This window comes from Phoca vitulina, unplaced genomic scaffold (assembly GCF_004348235.1).
Source record: "Phoca vitulina isolate PV1807 unplaced genomic scaffold, GSC_HSeal_1.0 scaffold73, whole genome shotgun sequence".
Lineage (NCBI taxonomy): Eukaryota > Metazoa > Chordata > Mammalia > Carnivora > Phocidae > Phoca > Phoca vitulina.
In genome coordinates, this window is record NW_022589776.1 from 4,721,532 (window position 1) to 4,738,095 (window position 16,564).

Genomic DNA, 16,564 nt, shown 5'->3' on the forward strand with positions numbered 1-16,564 from the left:
AAGATTTATTTATTTGAGAGAGAGCAAGAGAGCGCTAGAGTGAGCAGGGGGTGGGGCAGAGGGAGAGAATCTCAAGCAGACTCTCCACTGAGTAGGGAGCCCAACTCAGGGCTCGATCTCAGAACCCTGAGATCATGACCTGAGCCAAAACCAAGAGTCGGACGCTTCACCAACTGAGCCACCCAGGCGCCCCTACTCTCCTCATTTTAAAGCCAGTTGTTTGGCAACCTTAATTCATCTTTGCCATTTAACATAACTCATTCACAGGTCCTGGGGATGAGGAGGAGCCCATCTTCGGGGTCCCAATATTCTGCCTACTACAGCTGCTATTCGGGACCACTGTGCAGGTGATGAGTAAACATGTGCTTAACTCTGGAACCCTCTGGAAGGTTGCCTGAGGAGAGCTCCAGGCCCCAGAGGATGCTCCTTTGCAGTGACTGAGTGTGTGTGTTTGTGTGTTTGTGCAGCGCGTGTGTGAAGAAGTACACACGTGCACTTGCACAGTCCCACATCTCCATATGGGCAGACCCCTCAGCATGGCTGGGAAAGCACATGTCCCAACACTATGACATTTCCAAGTGAGTTAGCTGGAGGGTTGCAAAAATAACGTTGGCTTGACTTGCAGCCAATTCCCACACTCATCTCTTTGGAGGAGAAAGGCTCTAGGATGGAGTGTGGGAGGCGATAAAGTTTCTTACTGATGAGCGTGTGGGTTGACCACATCATCCCATGTGCGGGAAGAAGCAGGGCGGGAAGGGGGACAGCTTCCTTTTCCAGCATTAATGAAAATAAAAGTCTCCGCAGCAGCATTTCTCAGCTGCCCCCCCCAAATGAAGATGTTGCACCTTAGTTCTCTGGTGTGGGATCTGGGTTCTTCTCTGCAGTCTCCCTCCTGGCCTTCTGGTTGGATATTCATTAATTGTCACAGATACTGGGAAACCACTAGCAGAGGAGGGCTTCCCACAGTCATTTTCAGCAAGGATTAGAACTGAGACACCTGGGAAGACTGAAGAAGCAGGTGATGGGAACTTCACCGTGGACAAGGAGTCGCCCCAGCTCCTGGCTCGGGTAGCATGCTCAGTAGTGATGGCTGCTTACATAGTCTTCCACGACAAATACGTTGGATCTGACATGTCTGGGGAAATCAAGCAGCCCTTGAAAATCCCACCTCTGCTCTGACTTCATGATGGATGGAACACGGACTATGTCTTGGGAAGCTGTGGGGCTTTGGGTGAGTTATGTATATTCTTGGGGGAATTCACACAGTGATCTCAAGCAGCTCATTTCTCTCTAAGACCCCTCCATGCTCAAAACACCAATCGCTTCCCCCCCACATGTAATTACAAGTGCTTCCTGTTCTTTAAAACCTCAGGAAAACCTTCCAAGGCCCTCTGGAGATGAGGCTTTTCTCAGAGGTGAGTTGAAGCCCTGAGCTTGTCCCAGGATCTCCCACTCCAAGTCAGCCGGGGGGGACCACAGACCAGCTCTGCTGAACAGAAAGGCCCCGCCTTGGAGACGAGCCTTTTTCCCTTTCTCCCGAGCACACTGGTTTTTGGGCCTGGTGCACAGCCCATCTGTTTGATTTGGTGTTTGCCTGACAGCGTGGGAAGAGCAGTAAGTAAGCACAGTCTTAGACATCAAATGTTTAAAATTCTATACTTTCTCTTCCATATGGGGGCCTGGAATCCCTACGATGGGCCCAGGTGAAAACAACTCTTAGAACAACACCTAAGAAGGTGAACTTTGGATGTTGCTGCCGCCTGTTACCCTCCCAAAGACAGACAGCAATGCACTGTAACAGAAGCAGGGCTCTATCTCTTGGACTCCATCTCTACTAATAGCCCTCCACCCCAGCACCTGAGAGAAATGCATCTGTAGGGGTGAGTGTGTGCACTGTGTATGTGCGTATGTATGTGTGTATATGTGTGCATGTGTGTGCATATGTATGTATGTGTATATGGGTACGTTTGTGCATGTACATGTATATACGTGTGTGTGTGTGTGTGTGTGTGTGTGTGTGTGTGGTGGAGAAGAAGGAGCTGTACATGAGGTACGGAGAGTTGGAGGAATTGGTCCCCAACTCCCAACATTTCCCTTGGGGGTCTTAGCTATCATTACATGCCTTCCTTTGTTCTAGGGCCTCACACTTCTCTGGGAAGGATCTATTTGTGGTACTGAATCTACTGGAACCAGGTCTTTATGAAGACTGTTGTAGATGAATACCTTCTACAAGGAAAGTGCACAGCAACTTGGAAGGAGGGGCCCACACTCCTCAGGATCACGGAGCTCATGAAGCTCTGGGCGTGCCGTGTCCGCATGTGGACCCTCTCGAGGAAGCCCCAGCCCCATCCGATAACATGACAGCCTGAGAGATGTCTCTCCCCTTGGCCCCAGTAATCTCTCTCCTAGGATTTATCTGAAGAAAATAACTTCAGATGTGCCCTGCATTTACGTGGAAAGATATTCATTTTGGCAGTATTTGTAAAAATTAAAAATTTGAAGCATCTTAAATGTCAAATAATAGGGAACTATTGAAATGAGCTATGATATGGACATACAATGGAATACCAAATAGCCATTAAAATTATGTTATTGAGGATTATTTAATGGTTCTGGAAAAACTTCATGATAGAATGTGAAGTGAAAAAATCAAGAAAATGCTAGTGGACTTAGTGTGCTTGTAAGTCTAAAACTCATGCACAGATAAAAGATCGGAAGGGAGGACGTTACAATTTTAAAATGATTTCTTCAGGAGATAGAATTATAGATGATTATCATTTTTGTCTATAAGCTTTTCTAAATTTCCTATTTTCTACAATAAACATGCATAAAAAGTCTAGCCCCAGCAGCTGACATCCGGTGATGGGATGGTAAATGGATGGTGCAGGTCATCCTAAACTGGCCTGTCTGGGGTACAGAGTTGGAGCTATAGATAGGATATTTCCAAGGCTTCTGCCAGAAGACAACACATTTTAAGCCAACATGTTTAGGGTCCCAACCACACACTGGCAGCTTGCACAGCCTAGGCCCCCAAAGGCAATGGAAACATCGGGAGACTATGTCTGGATTTCCAGGGGGGTGATTGCAAGAGGCATGAACTCTGACAGTTACCCGCTGCCCGGTGCTCCTGCCTACCAGTTTCGGGGTCACATTGGTGTTCACAGGGGTCTAGGAGCCGCCGGGCACAGAGGTCCATGGCCCAGGGCCCACTGGAGTTCTGCTGAGAAAAGAGCACCACTTGAGCTGGGTTCAGCCAGTCACTGGCATCCAGCTGGCTCCCCTCCAGCAGGATGAAGCGGCTCCCTGCAGGAGAGAGAGAGGAGGCATGCCTGTGGGTGCACACAACAACACACACACACACACACGCACACGTGCGTGCATCAGTCGAGACAGAGTAAAGGATGCTCCACAGATTAGCCCAATCCGAGGTCATTACTCCTACCAGCCCTGGCCTGTCATGAGCCCCTGAGCAAGGGATCAGCAGATGGAGCCTTGGCCACCACTTGGACCTCCTGCTGCCCTTGCTCCATCATCCCCTGCTGCTTTGCTCGATCCCATCTCTATCAGGGTGGACCTGGGGAATACTGGGACAGAGCAGCTCTGTGATGGCCACGGCATGGCTCCATCAGACCCAGCCACAGGCACTGGCATTCACCCAAGGGGCAGGGACCTGCTGCCTGGTCTCCACTTGCCATGAAATAGCAGGCCCTCTAATAGCGTGGACAGTCCCCACCTGTTTTCAGCCTTCTAGCAGCAGAGAGAAGAGACATTAACAAGTCAATTAGGTACTCTGGGCTTCACGAATTCAGGGCCTCCTTAACCCGTACTACTCCCTCATTATATTGGGGTCCCCCAGAACGAAAGGAAATTATTGCTTCAGAGTTCTAGGCTTTTAGCAAGTTACTGCAATCAGGAATTTCTCACCCGGGCATACCAAACCAAAGCATGGCTGATTCTTAATCATCTCCACAGCTCCACTTAGCTTCTCCCTTCCCCAAAGCCAGAGAATCTCTCGATGTCTATCTACCTGTATCTAGCATGCTCTGTACTTCTCTACAAAGATAGGGACTTATTTTAAAGCAAACAGAAATGAGAAATTGGAGTGGGCATAGAGAAGAGGAGGTAATCTGTTCAATTTTATGGGTTTTTTTTTTTTAACCTGCTTTCTGATTTCATCTGTGGACAATCCAAATTTGTCCTAAGCCTTACTTATCTGGGTTTATTTTTCTCTCACTTACAGTAATAAGTAACAGTGACCCCTGGCTTCTCTATCTTCCTGGCCCAACATGAAAACTTCCCCTTTGGGGAGGAAGCCGCATCCTCGCAAGCGAGCTTACCATCGGCGATCAGGTGCTCGGGGACGTGCAGGGTGATTTTGACAACGAGGGGGCAGCTGACATGGGAGGCGCACACAAGGCCGATCACACAGCTGGTGATGCTGATCAGCGTCAAGGTGGTCTTATTCACAGGACTTCGGGGAGAGCCCACTGGAAGCAAGATACAAGCAAGACACATTGCGGTAAGAGTCTTGGCAGTGGGAGGCTAATCTGGCTCTGCTGCCCAAACAAGCAAACAGGGGAGGCGCTGGGCAAACCTAGCCCAGGCGGGGAATGTTCCAGCTCATGACTCCAGTGAGCTTCATCCTCATGGAACACCATGTCGGCCGCTAGAGTCAGAGGGACTTAGCCTACTGGTGGCCCTTGGGGTCAACAACAGTCAGTTGTGTGCAAGTTCACTGCACTCTTCCTGGGACAGGTTCACAAAGAAATCATAAAGGAGGGCATTCTCCCCTGCTGCTCGCCTGGCTGAGCTCCAGCCTCTTGCCCAAGAGGATGCTTCCACCACGTGCTAGAACTCTCTGCGCTTCTCCCTGCTTCTTGCACAGAGGGTGCTCTCACAAACCAGCCCCTTCCTCCCATGGCTCAAACTACTTCTCCAACTGCCGCCTGAGGAACTTTCCAAGCTCTGTGGGTGGGATTCCTACAGGTGACTCTTTGTCTATAGGACCGGGAAGGAGGAAAGTCTGCTCTGTATGTGTAGGGGATGTTGTCATGCCTGAAGGGCCCCCCCAGTCCTGCAGTCAGAGATTATAAATGGCAGCTTAGTGAGCAAATAAGGGTGCTGAGGAGACAGTTACAGGCAGGTGCGGACAGGAATAGGAAGGAAGGTTGTCTTGGTGTGTCTTTGTTTCTGGTTTTTGTGCAGAGGATAAAATGGTAGTAACAAGAGGGACATTTCACGTGGAGGCAGAACAGATGTGGGGAAGTAAGAAAGCAAGGCAAGTGGCCAAGAAAATGTGTCCTTTGTCATTTTCTTATGGTCTGGTCTGTGTTGGCATTTATGACTGATAGAAATAAAAGGCAACTATTATGTCAGACATTGGGTGAAGTGCTTTGCATACATTATTTTATTTTTATTATTTGCTTCCTTAGAATAAATCTAGGAGTCTGGACAGTAACTACCTACTTCACAGGTAAGGAAAATAAGTCTCAAAGAGATCAAACTCATAGTGACAGTTAAAATTTACGAAGCGTAATTATGTGTCAGGTGCCAGTGCGCAGGCTTTACGTGGCTCATGTCACTTAACGATGACCATGGTCTGATGAGGCAGCTCCCACGAGGGACAATCAGAGAGGCGACAGGGCACGTCCAGGGTCAAGCCGCTGCTAAGGAGCCAGGATCGAGGCAGGGGTCCAGCTGAGGCGGCAGCCCAGACAGGGCACTACTCAATCTTTGGGCCCAGGGGAGTCTTTGGAATGGCTGTTCTCGGGACCGCAGGGAAGATTTGGGTCCATGGCAGCACCCACCCATTATGGCGGCAGGTGCCCTGAGTGGTGTGCTGGCAGGAGCTGGGATGAGAGACCGCAGGGTGGCAGGCAGCCTCTGGATCCTCTGTCCCCTGCTACCTAGAGATATTCTTTTCACCTTAGGATCCTTTCACCAAGGGGTCTATTTTCCCACACTTACAAATCTCTATCCCCAGCCCAAACCGGACCTGAGCAGCAACAGATCTGCCACCATCCAGCACATCCCCCAGGCACTCGAATGCGAAACTGGACTCTCCCTCTTCCTTCGATTTCCACCACCCGGAGAATGGCGCCCTGAGCTACTTGGTTTCTCCAGTCGGAAAACTCCACCTTGTCTGACCCTGCCCTCCGTTACATAAGCCATGCCCTCCCCCTTTCCGATGCCATTAAATCTGGTTCCATCTTGTGTCCAAAGTTTCTCTTGCCTTCATTCTCTCCATCCCGACCCGTGCCCGGCATTGCACACCTGGATTGCAGCAAGAGCCATGTGCCCAGTCTCCCTACCTCAACGTCCCCCACCATCGCCTACCCTCCGCAGGGGCTCACAGGCACCCTTTACAAAGCAGAGTGGACCAGGGCGACGCCTCTGGTCTGAAAAGCCTCCAGTGGCACCAACCGAAGCGTTAGGTCCGAGTCCTCCCGTCAAGGCGCGTGCTGTCTCCTGATCGTCCAGCCTATTTCTTAAGCAAACTGCAAACCTGCACCGTACGCTTCATTCTAGTAAACTCTTTCCCACTCTCTGACTAGACCATTATCGTTTATGTCTCTGTGACTTTGCACATATCATTTCCTCCTCCACAGAATGCCATTTTGTCACCTTGTCAGCCCGGTATACACCTACTCTTCAAGCCTCAGCTCCAACAGCATCTCCTTGTAAACACTTCCCTGAAACCTTTAAGAGCAGATTCTCACTCATCCCTTGCTGTTCCTCTAGCCCTGGGTGCACCCTTCTGTTAAAGCTTTTATCACACGGTGTTGTCACTGTTTATGGGTACTTGCTCCTGCTCTCATGTGATTGCAATAACTTGCTACTCATCTTCCTGCCTTCCTGGTCCTTCTGTATCATCCACCCATCATCCAACACCTCTACCTGGCTTCAAAATGTCCAGCGGTTCCCTGTGACCTACGGATCAAAGTGCAAACTCATGATGCAGGTGTAGTCCTCGGGGAGCTGGCCTGTTACCCAGGCCCGTCCCTACCACCCCGTGGCCTATGTTCTTACACCTGCTATACAGAACTACTTTTACTTGCTTAAAAATACCATGTTCTTTTGTGCCGTCCAGGCTTTCTATATGCTATTTTCCTTACTAGGATGTCCTTACCCTAGATTTTCCTTTTTCAAGAAATTCTACACATTGTATATAACCCAGGTCTAATTATTTTCTCCTTCTTTGCCTCCTATTGCTGCCAGGTAGAATGACCTGTTCTGTACTCTGAGTACTCATTTTACTTTATTTATAATATTAAATTAAGCCTTATCACTGTGCCATGTTTTTAGGATTCTACCTCCCATCACAAAGCCTGACCTATGGCAGGTGAGTTATAAAATTTCTTGCCGGCCTGATTGATGTATTCAGTTCAATTCAACAAACACTTACAAGCATCTATTATAGGCAAAATCCTTCACTGGGAACTTTGGAAAAATAAATTAGACATGCCCATCCCTAAGAAGCTTACAGTCTAGTTAATAGCAATAAATAGTTGATGTACTAGGAGAGCTTGGTATTTTAAAGGAACAGTTTTATGCCGCAAAGAAACTCATTCTAATTCATTACTATGGATTTTCTTAAACAGGATTTTATTACAGCAGAACACACCCTGCTCAGAGTTGGACGGGCCAAGGTTGACTATCAGCTGTATATAAATATGTAAAGAGGATCAAGGGATCCACATTCTCACCTCAAGGATACTGGGGCATCAGACGTTAGGCTGCCCAGAGCCCCACTGATCTCTTGAGAAAAGTGCTGGGAAGGAATTTTGTCCCGATAGTAGCAAAGCTTAGAGAAACTGGACCTGGGGAATTAAAAGGGCTGCTTCCAATCTCTGGCAGAATGCCCTCAGTGTGGAAGGAACTCAAGTAGAGGTAGGAGAGAGCCAAAATGTAAATGTCTTTTGGGGGGCATTGGTTGATTATTGGTTGGGGAAAAATGCCATTGGGTATAACACAGGGGGAGGCCACTCAAACATCCCCCACTGTATCTCAACAGGTCCCTGTCCGAAATTCCTTAGGATGGAGTGCTGCACAAGCCTGAGGCCGCACTGCAGAGAGGTCTGGGAGCATCGACAGTGGGGACTGCATAGCGCTCTGCCAGTCACCCAAAAAGCACATTTTAATATAATTTAATGCTTTCAGGAGCCCTGTGTGTGAGGTATTGTTAACACACTTCCTATATGAGGAAACAGGCTCAGAGAAGCTGTTGTTCTCCTCCAATATCACACAGCAAGTAAACGGTGAAGCCTACTGAACCCAGACCTCCCTCAGTGACAAGAGTGCTACCAGCAAGGTCATGGGCAGGGGCACCTCATCTGCCACCGCCACACCTGAACATCAGGGGCAGTGGCCCGGGGAGCGTCTGCGCGGAAGGACAGCTCTAGCAGTACTGAGGAGAGTGCATGAACTCACCGGAACCCTGCCGGGAGAACGGAGGGGACTTGGAGGCTTGGGGTCCCATGATGCTGCCAGGGAGGGGATGGGAGGTCAAATACCATTACACACGGATCATTCCTCAGCGACCCTGCCCCCCCGCCGCTGCCTCGCCCAATCCCAAGGCCAGCGTGGCTGTGCAAGCAAGAGTACATATACCGTCCACATTTTCACATACAACACACTTTATCAACTTTATTTCCTGTGTCTAAACAGCAAAATATGACTCCTGAGGCTTCCAGAAGGAATTGAGAGTCTTCTGACCAAGAAATAGCCTTTCAAACAACTTGAACACTTGTTTGAGAGCGCCATTATCTGGGAGAGATGATTCTCGGAAATTTTCCACTCTAGGCTCTTCTTTCTTCCTTAGGAGGAAGTACCAGCTGTGGTCCAGGGACGCTTCCTGCAGAAAGTGGCTTTGGTCCACATAGCCCCCAGCCCAACCCAGCACCTGTGCCGCTCCTCGCCTCCCTTGCCTGGAGCCCCGCCACCCGCTGTGGCCCCTCCAACCTTCCCACCTCTGCTGCGCCTCCGGCTCCGCGAGGGGTCGGTGTAGAAGGTCAGCTGGGGGTCGTTTTCTGTCTCGGGGCCAGAATCTCCTTCAGGGTTCAGGAAGGCGGAACCAGCTATAATGAAAAGAAGCACAGCACAGTCGACATCTTCAGTTTTTTCTTCATGACACCAAATCACTGGGCATGTTCAAGAGAAAAATCGATAAAAACAAGAGCAGGCTGACTGACAATTTGGGAGCAGTAGTCACGGACGCTGGAGCTTCCTGATACCCAGATTTATTGGAGAAGTGGACCTTTTCGTGACAGCGGTCACCGGAGCCCACCCCCAGCCAGCCCAGGCTCCCCCCTCCATCCGTGCCCCCCCCCCCCCGCCGCCAGAGATGGCCTTCATGGATGGGGGGTGGAAAGGGACGGAAGGGAAATTTCCCTCCTCGAAAGCTTTTCTCTGGTCCTGGAATTAATATGCATTCAATGGGATAAACAGGAAAAAAATAATAACAAGAATGCAGAGAATGTGCAAAAAGAACAACCCCGATGTCCTCTAAATCCTGTCAATCAGAGAAAAACTCTGTTCACATTTGACGTATATGTTCTCTGTCTTTTTCTGATACAGAAATAGATAAAGGTTTTTTAATCTCCCCTTACGAATGGCATTTTGCTCGGGTTTTTTTCCATTTAATAAATGGGTGGGCAACTTCCCATATGAACAAATATGGATCTATCTTATCATCCTAAATGGCTGCATGATAAGCCACTGGATGACAGACAGATGTGCAGGTAGCTAACCGATTCCCTACTGATGGACACTTAAGCTATTTCCAATTTTTTGCTCTTTTAAACAATGTTGTGAGGAACAGCCTTTTACACACGGCTTTGCACACTTGTCCAATTATTTCCTAAGGATTAATTCTTGTTTATGAAATTACTTGGTCAGAAGGTTTGTACATCTAAGTTTTTTGGCTAAGTAACACTCAACAGGCTTCCAGAAAGCCTGGGCTCAAACACACACCCTCTAGCCATGCCTGAGTGTCGGGGGTCCAGGATATGAATGGTCCTGCCTCTACCGATATTAAGGAAACCGCCACCCGCAAGCCCTCCCATCAGACACAGATACCTCTTGCCTTGTTGTTGATCCGCTTTCTCTGGCTGCTGGAGGTGTGCGAGAGCAGAGTGGCCTGCTGGTGGTTGGAGTCCACGGGGCTGGTGGCAATGATGTTATCCTTGTACTTGTTCATCAGCGATAGCTTGGCATTGTCGCTTCCTGCAGAAGGAAAAGTCAAGGCAAATTCTTTCAGAGAAAAGGCCAAAAGAAAGTGCGAGCAAGGAAAGCTGCTTGAACCACGTAAATGGAAATTTCACAGAATTGAAATAAGGAACCTTTAAAGTGAGAGATTGGCAGAGACTAAATACTCCTCTGATTTCTGCAGGGCTACAAAATTGAGGGAGGAGAGGAGAGAGATGACAACTGAAAAGCCAAGTCAATTGATTCTGTATTGATTAGGGTCACCACATGTGGCCCGTGGGCTAGAGACAGACAACAGATTCCTTTCTCTGGGGCGGCACAGAGTTTTAGAAGAAGCTGAATTTGAGTGCGTTCAGGCAGAACATGCCTTCTCCCTCTTCCACCTAGTCGATCTCATGACCCAGGAAATCATGACCTGAGTCGAAACCAAGACTCAGATGCTCAACGACTGGGCCACTCGGGCGCCTCAAATTCGAGACTTCTATGATGTGATTTCCCTCTTTTCAAGCCCCACTGAGGGGCGCCTGGGTAGCTCAGTCGCTAAGCGTCCGCCTTCGGCTCACGTCATGATCCCGGGGTCCTGGGATTGAGCCCTGCATCGGGCTCTCTGCTCGGTGGGAAGCCTGCTTCTCCCTCTCCCACTCCCCCTGCTTGTGTTCCTGCTCTCGCTATCTCTCTGTCAAATAAATAAATAAAATCATCAAAAAAAAAGCCCCACTGAAAGTCTATATATCTTAAGCAATATTCAGTATGAAAAATGTCTTCTTTAAAGAGAATTGAGCAGTTTTTTGAGGGATCATTGTCTTGGGGTTTTATTTATGAGGAGTTGCTTATTTACGGAAGTCTCAGAGATAGACAGGAGGGCTGCTATAAAAGAAAAGCACAGTCATTTCCTCTCTGCATTTTGTTGACCCTGATTTCGTTCAGCCCGATCAGGTCCAAGTCTTTTCCACCCAGCATCTCCATAGAAACACAAGGCATCTAAGGTCGGACAGCTTGATTGCATTCCTAATCTTCTTTGAAGAAGTACGACCCTTGTAAAGACCACAGAGGCACGGGCAAGACAACACAACCAACCACGCCTTCCCCAGACCAAGGTCTCCAGAGTCATAGAAAAGAACAGACACCTCTGTCCTCCCACTCAGTGGATACTTAGATCACCTAAGCAAACATGCGACATGCAAAAATGCCGTACACACGCGCTGATCTTTCTTGCTAGCTTCTTATTTCCCTGGGGACTGCTCTATTATATAAGAAAAAGGCTCTATCTAACCCACTCTTCTGTTGGGTGTAAAGGTGTCTCTGCTTCCAGTGCAAAGGCGAAGCGGAGAGGGATGCAGTGTATACTTGTTCTTCTGATTTCCCACATTAGAAAACAGGTCCCGTTGTCTCAGGAAAGCGTGTACCCTTCTGGCCCACCCGGGAAAGGGCACAGGTACATGCCATTATGCATGACAACCGGCCCCAAGACTAGAAAAGCTGTTCCCTACTCACTCCCTAGTTCCCCAAGGGGAGGAGCGACTTGCCCACCTGGCGTGAGGTCCATCCCCGCCTTCTCGTTGCAGCCCTGCAGGGAGTCCAGGGTGCGGGTGACCTGGCTGGCGAAGTCCTCCCCTCCGTTCATGCACTCCCTCTGCAGGTGGTGGCGCAGGTCCGTGATGTCGTACTCATAGCCGTCCAGGATGGGGGTCTCCCGGATGCTCAGGGTGCCACTGGAGTTGTGGCCCTGCACACGGGCATTGCGCAGACTCTCCCGTCCGTGCCCGCCGATCAGCACAGAGGGAATGTAGTGAATCTCGTTGGCGGCCTCGGCGCTGGCACTCTTCTGGGGCTGGGGCACCCTGCGGCGCTTGCACCAGCGCCGGCGAGTGTATAGGATCATCACCAGGCACAAGATGGACAGCAGCAGAGCAATCATGCCACCCTGGGAGGAGAGGACAGCAGACAGACGTCGGAAGATGGGTGAGCTCGTCCCACAAAGAGGCATCGCCCCTCCCCCTCCCCCCATCCATCACTCACTCATTAATTCATTCATTAAGGTGCGGTAAGCACTTAGAGCAAGCATCACTCAGCAGCAAAGGGACAGTCCGTGGTGACAGGTGTTGAAGGAAAATGGAGAAAAATGGACCTGGGATGACCAGGGCCTCATTTAAGTGATCCACAGTTGCTTCTGGCTTAGCAAACACTGTGAAAGAGAAGTCCGTGTGTGTGTGCGGTGTGTATGACTTCAGTTGTAGAAATAGGGGAGAGGGTTAGTTTGCTAAGGCAAATCTGTTATGCAGAAAGCTGGTTTCCAGCCAATTTTTAGCAGCAGAATGGCATCTAGTTTCTTCCTGTCTCACATCTTAAAAATCAGCCATGTATATAGATTCTAACTCTGGCTACATCAATGACCAGTGAGTCCCCCAAATTTGGAACCTCAAAGTCCTTCTCTATATAATGGAGAAGGTGCCACTTGGCCTGGGAAGGTGGTAAGGACTATGTTAGGGAACGCTGCACAGTGCCTAGCAGAGTGTGTCACATGGAATCAGGGATGGCCTCAACCTGACCTTAAATGTCTCCGTCAGGGTAGGGGAAGACCATCGACCAATCCAAAGAGAAGTTTGTGTCCATTAGGGATTTACAAGCAAGTGTGTGGCAGACGCTCACCATTTGAACATGACTTTTTTGGATCACTACGGCTTTAGGGGACAGCTTACTCCCACTCACGATGTCCTGAGTGATCGATCTCCCATTCTTGCTCGAGGGAGGGATTGAGACCCATGTCCTGGAGTCCGGCTGGCAAAGGAGTTTCCTTGTGAACCTTCTCATGCTCCCAGGCCATCCTCTGAGGCCACTCCCTAAACACCAAGACTCCACTCGGTTGTCTAGCAGAGGCCAGGATGCCATGCTTAGTGACACTGAGCACCTCACCTTGACATTCCGGGTGAGGGGGGTTTGGGGGGAAAGCCTTACACACCCGTTGCTCCCCAGCGCTCAGCGGGCATAAATCTTCCAGCGCACGATCTGTATTCACTCCCCTTATTTTGGTCAATATCCCTCCGAACCTGTTTCATTAGGTGGGGCTGTGCCAAATGGTTCTGCTCTCGACTTGGGCTTCAGTCACTGCCACCCCATCCAATAGGCTAGAGATGAAAACCCCCTATTAATTCCCAGGGGGCCCACCCACACAAGGCTGGGTCAAGATTATCCCCTCAAACACATGAACAAGGGCTTTCTCCAGTCTTGTGAGAATTATATCTTGAATTTATAAAGTTCCTCTCCCGATAAATCTTCCCATTTACCTTCCCTCCCCTGCCAGCACCGTGAACAAAGCAGTGTGTGTGCGCGCGCGCGCGCGCACACACACACACACACACACACACAGAATGTTGCCACTTTCAAACAGGCACAGAGCAGCTGAGACAAGAAGCAACAGTCAGTTGCCAAGTGACAGGTCATGTCAGGTGGCTTTTCAGGGACATACACTGGCCTCCATGTTTTTCAGATTTTTCCTTTATCTGTGGAACCGTTTCTCCTGGTGAAATCTCTCATGCAAGTAGACAGCATAAATGAAGCTGGCCCAGTTGCAGTGAGGGTGGGGGTGCAGGGGTAAGTATTCCAGGTCATGGCCGACGGTCGCCTCCCTGCAGCCCACCGTCCCTCCCTGCAGCCTGCAGACCGCCCCCTCCCCAAGTGTCGCAGCCAAGCCCCTGAGCCCGAGCCCCGCACCAGCGTGCTGAGAGCCCCTGCTTGAGTCCAACTTGCTAGTTTTTCAGCAGGCCCTTTATCTCAGGGTCAGACCCACCATCCTTTCCCTCACCCCAAATTGAAACTGCAACAATAGGCAATTAAGCCACACAGAAAGAATAAGTTCCAGAGTGAGAGAAGTTGTCAGACGTTGAATCAGGCTAGTGAAAGTGAGAGGTAATTTTATTCCCTAAAGAGCTATAAGAGCAGTATAAACATCAATCTCCGAGGAATGGCTGAAACACCAACTTCCCGCTCACACAGAGGTATTCGGGGGGCCCCTCCAGGCTTCCCCTCAATTTCCCCTTTCAGATGATCACAACAGTTTATGATCGGATGCAGCCTGAATACAGCAAGAATAGCCGTCCAGTATGGGGCTGTTACTATGTATCGGACACGTGTTCTAAATGCTCCACACTTTTAACTATGCCAGGTAGGGTCAACTATTTGCTCATTTGACCTTTGAAAAGGCTCAGGCACAGAGGTTAAGTAACTTGTTCAAGGGCACAGAGCAAATAAACAGTAGTTCCAGAATGGGAACAAAACGCCTCCCACGGCAGAGCCTCCGTGCCTAACCACCCGGCTACACGACCCTGCACAGCGCTTACACACCGCACACACACACCCCTAGTGAGCGGCGTATCCCACAAATCATCAGCAGGTAGGATGGGGGGAGCATGCATGAGCCCACTAAGTGTCCAAACCCAAGATTAGTTGGGAGTGGAAAGACAACACTCACGTTTCAAGGTCTCTATGCTAAAATAAGACAACGCGCATCACACATCCCTAGGTGCCTGGAGGATACCATTAGATCTCAATTTTGTTAAATTTCTCTTTCAACTGTGAGACCCATTGAAAATCTCTAGGTTCGGCCCCTCCTCTTCTGATGAAGAAACTAAGGCCCAGAGAAACTATGAAACTAGATAGTGCCAAAGTGGCTCTAGACCCGATCCTCCTCATGGCACTGCTTTGTTAGGTGCATCTAAAATTCCCTTTACCCTGTGTGGCCCTAGACACTTCATTAGGAATATTTTATATTTATTTATTTTTAAGTAGTAACTTTTAGGGAGCTAGAACACAAGTTTTCGATCGGCTAAGCCAGTGTATTTAACATATATAACCTTGCTTTATTGAAACGTTTCCCCTGCTTAGAGTCAGTGACTCCCAACAACCTTAGGTTTTTCTTAATCAGTTACTAGTAACGAGCTCCAGCCACTAGGGGAAGCTCAGCACAGACAGAGGAAAAAGGATGATTCTCAGGTATTCAAGTTGTGGTACAGTTTCTCTGCTTCTATAACCCAAATTGGTGGCAGGTGTCATAATAATTGGCAATGATTTACTAATTGTGGATTGTTACATAAATAATCATATATATATATAGTGTTACATAATATAACATGGACTATAATTTAATAATAACATTTTGGTAACAATAACAATAATTTGTAAAATCACTACACACAAATCCCTCTGAACTGCTTATCTGCTCTGTCCAGTGAGAAGATCCCAGGTAGGAAGGAGTAGGGAGAGACCCTCCACTACACTAGGAGAAGTCATGGATGTAACCACCTTGACAACTTTCCTGCTACAACGAGGACATGGAAATCTGGTGCTCACGATCGACTGCTTTTGCATGCCTGGATAAACCATGGTTCATTGATCTTAGCATTATTTTTAACCACTCTACTTCTGCAGAGAATTTTATGCAGCTTCAATTTAAGTCGGAGAGGCTCTACAGTTTTTCTTTCAAATAATCTAAAGGAACAGAGGCGGCAGATGAAATGGAAAGAGCCCCTGGACCAGGAGTTACGCTGAGGAGCTTCCTGATAACCAGGTCAAAAAGGGAAAGGCAAGCTGCACACATCTTCTTGTCTGATGGAATAAAGTTTGGTGGGAGGAACAAACTTCCCCCAGGCGTTCCACTCCAGCCAGACTTCCAGCCAGAGTGTGTGAATGAACACACAGACGAGCACAGGAGGCTTTACGGAAAGCGAGCAGGAGTTCACATGGGCACCCCTGGCTTTGCAATTCTGTACTACCTGAGCGGCGCTCAGAGGGTGTTCTTCATTTATGTGTGTTAGCTTCAACTTCTATGGCATTCAAAACAAAACAAGGCAAAATCATTAAGGTATGTGTGGACCTAAGCGACAAGTAACAAGTTGCAAACTTTGAATATTCAAAAAAAAAAAAACAATAACTGCAAGGTATGGAATTGTTTTGTTCTTTATTCATCTTTTCATGAGTTTTCTGATTATTCTATTGATTTTCCTCAAAACTGTTAACATTTAATAACTAGAAGCACGTTTGGGGTATATGAGAACTCCACATCCATTAACAAGTTGCATGCAAAAAAAAAAAAGTGGCATTTAAAGATATATTTTTCTTTAAAAATCAATAAATCATTTCTACTGGCTCTAATAGAGATTTAAAAAAATGAAATCAGCTTTTATTTTATTACGAAACTGACATTTTCGGCACTTACCTGAGAGAATAGTATGAGATTTGTCAGATCATTTGCAGATTTTGAAATCTTTGTGTAACAATGTTTTATATAACACTGATGGTGATTGCCCAGGGACAGATCTAAGCAGATCTCCCTTTTATGCTCATCCCAATCACACAGGGTAAC

At 48.4% G+C, this 16,564-nt stretch overlaps 1 protein-coding gene across 3 annotated transcripts in view; it reads right to left on the minus strand.

Moving 5' to 3' along the window:
- The window catches only part of ASTN1 (astrotactin 1), a 293,665-nt gene that overhangs the window by 145,528 nt on the left and 131,573 nt on the right, over positions 1-16,564 (minus strand). For 2 of the 3 annotated variants that reach the window (XM_032393411.1, XM_032393409.1), the window contains exons 3-7: positions 11,737-12,130; positions 10,078-10,224; positions 8,970-9,077; positions 4,338-4,487; positions 3,112-3,303 (exon numbers count right to left, since the gene is read on the minus strand). In XM_032393411.1, the coding sequence (XP_032249302.1) occupies positions 3,112-3,303; positions 4,338-4,487; positions 8,970-9,077; positions 10,078-10,224; positions 11,737-12,130 (991 nt within the window). The remainder of the gene's footprint in view (positions 1-3,111; positions 3,304-4,337; positions 4,488-8,969; positions 9,078-10,077; positions 10,225-11,736; positions 12,131-16,564) is intronic. The other variant, XM_032393410.1, reaches the window with a different exon arrangement.